General features: G+C 39.2%; 1 protein-coding gene across 2 annotated transcripts in view; it reads left to right on the forward strand.

Annotated features, from left to right (window-relative positions):
* arhgef2a (Rho guanine nucleotide exchange factor (GEF) 2a) overlaps positions 1 to 4,939 on the forward strand; it is a 113,902-nt gene extending 108,963 nt beyond the window's left edge. For both annotated transcript variants that reach the window (XM_079653318.1, XM_079653319.1), the window contains 3 exons: positions 716 to 997; positions 1,699 to 1,861; positions 2,591 to 4,939. In XM_079653318.1, coding sequence (XP_079509444.1) covers positions 716 to 997; positions 1,699 to 1,861; positions 2,591 to 2,619 — 474 coding nt within the window. In that variant the 3' untranslated portion in view covers positions 2,620 to 4,939. The remainder of the gene's footprint in view (positions 1 to 715; positions 998 to 1,698; positions 1,862 to 2,590) is intronic.
* The last annotated feature ends 1,061 nt before the right edge of the window (positions 4,940 to 6,000 follow it).

Here is a 6,000-nt window from a genome sequence, read left to right on the forward strand (position 1 = left end):
AATCTGTTACTCTCCAAGCCTCTCAATAATGGTGGGTCCTTCCGGGGACTGACCGTAACTCTCCAGCAACAGAGGTGGGAGAAGTACTCAGATCTTGTACTTCAGAAAAAATAGAAGAAGAAGAAGTTGGACCTTTATTAATCCCCAGAAGTAACAGAGTGTAGGAATACTTTGTTACAGTAAAAGTCCTGCATTCAAAATGTTCCTCAAGTAAAAGTAGAGAAGTATTCTCATCAAAATATAGTGAAAGTAGCGACAGTAAGAGTAGTCATTGTGCAGATTGGTCCATTTCAGAATAATAGATATGATATGTTTTATAATGATTGATCATGAAAGTGTTCTCAAAGCTGGTAAAGGTGCAGCTAGTTTGAATGACTTTGTATACTGCAGGGTAGCTTGTGAATTTACTCCAGGTGGAACTAAAGTCTGATTTAACACTTGATTAGATATCACATCATTCATCTACATCTGTAAAGTAACTAAAGGTATAAATACATGTAGTGGAGTAAATGTACGCCATTTACCTCTGAACTGGGGTAGAAGTAGCATCAAAAAGAAGTACTACAGTAAAGTACAAGTATCTAACAATGTTACAGTACAGTACTTGAGTAAATGTACTTAGTTACTTCCCACCTCTGTCCAACAGGCACACTTCTGATCAGAAGGTCCTTAGACGTTAAATGTTTGAAACTGGGTTCTCTCTCATGTCCTGCAGGGGGCGGTCATCAAACAGGACTCCATCTTGGAGCAGCTGCTGCAGCCCCTGGAGTCCCCCCCCCAAGCAGCAGGTGGGGGGTGGCGCCCCCTCTGGAGGGACGGGGTGACCCGGGAGGCCGGCGCAGGCTCCAGCGTGGGGGAGCTGACCCTCCTGCAGAGGCAGCACAGCCTGCTGCAGGAGGAGCTGCTGAGGCTTCGGGACGCCGAGGGCCGCTTCAAGGAGAGCGAGAAGGCCCGGGCCCGGCTGGAGAGGCAGGTCCGGAACATGAAGGACTCTCAAGTGAGAACTTTTTTATTAAATTACATAAAGTTTGGGGAATCACAAGAGACGGACAAGTCAAAATCAAAGAGCAAATATCAGAATCAGGTACCTTTCACATTCAAGTTATTTGCCCAGGAAGATTGGTTTATCACACACCAAATATAAAACTGAAATGAAAGCAAATGCAAGAAACTTGAAAATAATCCACTATTACCAAATAAAATACAAAACAAATATGAACAGTATAGGAGCAAGACAATTATGAGTTTATTCTTTGATTAGAATAGAATATTGGTAATACTGAATATATAAGGTTGTTAATGTCTTTATTCGTTGAGACTCAGCTGATGGAGGCAGTGATTGTCTCAGCTGTATAAAAGAGTCCTGAGGAACATATCTGTGGTTCTTTGGTTTGAAGCCACATGTTTTTTGTAAAGTACATTTAAGTTTATTTCGATTTCACTTCACTGTCTACCTGTGTCTGCGTCCTCTGGTAAGACCATTAGTTTGTCTGTAAAAAGAGGAGAAACTTAATTAAAGGAGTTTGAAGGAGAAAAGATAGAAAAATAAGAGAGGTTTCTGCAGGAACTGACCAGGGAATAAGTCAAAGTTCACAGCATGAATTATCAAAAGAAATGCACAAAGAAGCTAATCTACAAGATGTGTGTAGAGATAAGGTTATCACAATGATCCATTCACCTGCTTTCCTGCTGCTGTAGCCTGTATCTCTGCAGCCACACAGGGAGCCCCCCCCCGGAGCCGAGACCCTCTGGATCAGCCGGGACCCTGCCAGCCAAACAGAGGGCCTGCAGGACGGCAGTGATGTGGAGGTGGACATGACGTCTGATGATGACGATGAGACGGTATCTGAGAGCTCCAAAGGTCAGCTGATGAACCCTTTTGGTATCACTGTGTTCTGTAGGTGGGGGGGGACTTAAATGAACATACTGTTAATCAGTAAGTCAGTTAATGTACTCTGAGTACAAGTTTAATTATCGAACACCTATGGGCTTCAAATGAAAGAGCATTCCCATAACAACATGAACACAATACACAAACCAGCAATACTGTTTGATATGGATGGAAATGTGCAGCTTGTTCAATAACTTCAATACTTCAATAAATGAGTTAAAAGAAAACGCCTTCTTCTGTTTAGCCTTAAAATAATTACCAGAAAAAAGGCCACACTCACACAATTAAACTAAAATCAAATAGCTTTTGACACCCCAGCAGGTGCATTGTTAGACTACATTTATTTACTAATCTGTCATTTTACCAACATAATACAAATCTCAAGGTAGCCAACAGAAAATATTGAAAGATAATAAGCCCAAACCATACTATATTAAAACAAGAGACTGCACAGTTACACACAACAGCTGTTGGCTGGGACAGTTAGTGTGTTTGTTTCCTTTTTCAATATAGTATAGATTCAAGCGCTCCATGACAAATGATTTTGCCTTTAAGAAATACTTTGTTAAACATGTCTAAGCATCTCATGGCTGGAGGGAGCAGATATGTGTTACACTTTGTTTATGCTGAATAAATACTTTGTTAGTTAAGAGTGGTGGGAAACCTCGGGCTGAATGTGGTGTGTTCTGTCGTCTTCAGATCTTCAGGACATTCCAGAGGAGATCTGATCCTCCAGAGGAGATCTGGTCCTCCAGAGAGCTAATGAGCCTTTATAGCTATATTTCATTATGATATTAACTGATTCCAACAATGTGCATGTCTACATTTTCTGCACTGTTTATTTAGCTGCTTTGCTTTAAGTAGATGGCTTGTGACATTGAGCTGTTTGTTTCAGTATGATTTGGACTGTTGGTGATTTAAGTTCCTCACTTGAACAAAGGAGGGGGGAGTTTTGAACATGAAGATTCACAAAATCTTACGATTCAACAAAATCTATTAGTACCGATGGTCAGGGTTTCCATTATTTTTACTCCTTTAAGCATTGAATCTGCAAATATTGTTATGTTGAGCAGAAAAGAGAATATTGTATTTGGGCATCAGGTGGAGACAGACACCCCTTCTCAGGTGGAGACAGACACCCCTTCAAATGATGAGTAGTGTTTCTCTGGGAAGGGTTCATGAGCTATAATGTGGAACAACATGGATGTGCTGTAGAAGATGTGTTAGAATAGAATTTGAATATTGTTTCCAATGTTTGCGTGACACCAAAGAGCAAAAAGCTCCCATAGATCATTGTTCAGGGACATCTCTCTAACATGGAGCTTAGCCTTCCTATTGGTGCATTTTGTATTGATGTAGAAGTATCCATGATGACTGGTAATGCACTGAAGACAAGTTTTACGGCGCAGCCTACTTCTATCTACTATAACTGTGTCACAGAGAAACTGGCAGCACATTTAGCTAAACATTTTAAAACGCGAAAGGTTTGATACATTTATCAAATCAAATGAACCGATACTTTCAAAAGACTCTGTGTGCACAAATGAATATTTACCAAAGACTGATACTTCCAGCTGTGATTGGTTTGTCCTTATCACATCACACTCACGGTGGCCCACAGGTGCAGACACAATACAACGCGTGCTGAACTTTTAGAAATGATACAGATATAAATACACAAATGTGCCAAAACACATGAAGAAACAGCTGCTTCATAACTGTATCTTTAGTATATTTAATATGGCTAGGTTCACTAGGTTAGCTAGCTTATAGCAGATCAGCAATAATATCTAAATCTTTTCTAAATGCTGCATGTGTTTTAGAGTTGGTGAAGATGTTTCTTCCTCTGCATGTGTGTTGGCACATTTGTGTTTTTGCATGATTTCTGAAGCCTAGGGAAGTGTTTTGAGCCGTTGTAGACATGCGGTACGCTGCTGTGTTACAATAGTTGGACCTCACATCGTTTTCACATATTCTTGCTACACTGACAACATTTATTTAGGGCGCCAAAAATTCACAATGTGTACAGCCCCCAAATTCACACTAAAATATAAGCACACAGGGATTGCTTTGAAGTGTTTCAAGTTACTGACTGTAAAGGACACTGGCAGGCTAAGTTACAAAATGTAATTCCTGATTTGAACTCAAGTTATAAATCAGTAAAGATTCGTAGGTCTTTTTATAGTTGAGGTACAGTATATAAGAAGACATCATTCCCTGAAACCAGACACAGCGGCATCTCATGTGAAAGTCCCACTTTTTTCGGTGCCATCAGCTCACCCGACTTCCACCCAGCAGCCAGCAGTGCCCCGGACTGAAAGAGTGTGTCCTCACAAGAAACTCTCCTCTGTTGATTTAGGTCCAGTAAACATTCAGCAACACAAGTATATTATGTTTATATAATGTGTTATAAAGAAGACTACTAGGGCGTTCCAGTAGCAGAAACACATCACAAGGCCTCTGGAGGAACGGAGGGTTCTCTGAAGCAACAGACTCATCAGTTTCAGTTTGGAGTTATAGTTCTTAATGTTTTAAGCTAAAATCTCTCTTTTATAACAACTGCAATAGAAACAAGCTGTGAGCTTCATGCTGTTTGCATCCTTCAACATTTCGATATGTCTGGCTGATGTTTTGGTTTGACCAAGAACGATTGACACTTGTCTGGCTGATGAATGTTATGGTGTATTCAGGATATTGCTTTGTATTGTTCTTAAATGTAAATAGAGCTTGATTTTGCTACTGTTTTTTGGCTGCAAAATGATTCTGAACTTTGAATACGTATTATCATATTACAATGCTGTACGTCTACGTTCTGCTGAATCTCAGTGACATCTCTCAGCCTAAAGGGACAGAGTTGATTTTCTGATAGCAAATATTGTTAAAAACCAACCTATTAATAGTATTATACTGTATATTAAGCAGAAGCTTACTCGTCAGTAAAAAAGTGTAAGGCCTCACATTATAAAAATGCTGTCTTTACTTTTGCACTCCTGTCTGTCATTCATGTGAATTGTATAACTATATGAAAAATAAAAAAGTTGTCTTATCAAAAAATGTTGTGTTGAAAACATATTTCCCAGTTGTAGACAAGTGGAAGAAGATTAATGAAAAATGCCAAAGATGTGTTCATTGACTTCATTAAGAAACAGCATTATCTCTTAATACACATCACAGACTTTATTCATTTCAATAATGTTGGTTAAAGGGGAGATATTATGTTCATACTTCTTGAGCTAAATGCTGCAGGTCTTCAATGTTTTTAAGGCCAAAGATCCCTTAGCTGAGGAGAGATGTGGCAGGGTCCCCTTACTGTGAAAAGGACTTGCATATTAAATGGGCTTAGAATAAAGTTTAGAGTTGTCTCACATTCCATATAAGCCTTTTTAAATGTATTCAATATTAAGCTATTAAATGATCAATTCATAGCGAACAACTAGTTTGTTATAATGGATAGAGGGCAGCACAGTGACAGTTTCTTTACTCAGGAGAACCCGCTCAGGTGCGTTCTGTTTGGAAAGGAGAAAAACGTATATTGACGAAACCTTTTTTAATAATTTACTATAATTTAGAAAGGTTTTTGTGAGAAATCATTTTAAAAGTAAACTTTATTATTTACCATGCAAATAGACAGGTTGGCCTTCCTTGTTATTTTTCTGGAAAGCCTCTGTCAAGTCCAACTTCAAGTCTGAGTAGTTTGCACTATCGATAAACTGTTAGGATGTTGGACAACAGGGATGTTCTGAAAGCAAATCCAATGGAACAATGTTCCTGAGAGCTGCCCATGGCATTAAAGAGGTATTGATCAGTTATTATTCAAGAGATGCTGATTCCATAATAACATATGATTGTTGATGTTTCTGCCGGAGGGGGGGAAGTTCTTCTCAAAGCTTGCTGCTGAATTTGACACCCCCCACAAGAGTGACTACGGATGGACTTCACTCTGTCCAGGAGTTGGAGGGTGTAGGGTATGGAGCTACTTTCCTGCCATAAATCCACAAACAAACTAAACAGGTTTTACAAATGCCTCATGATTTGCAAATACAAAACACCATCTACAAACTAACGCATTTAGTTTTGCAAAGAAAAAACGTATCTATCAAACAAACACA

Source organism: Notothenia rossii (assembly GCF_949606895.1).
Source record: "Notothenia rossii genome assembly, chromosome: 10".
In the NCBI taxonomy this organism is placed as follows: domain Eukaryota; kingdom Metazoa; phylum Chordata; class Actinopteri; order Perciformes; family Nototheniidae; genus Notothenia; species Notothenia rossii.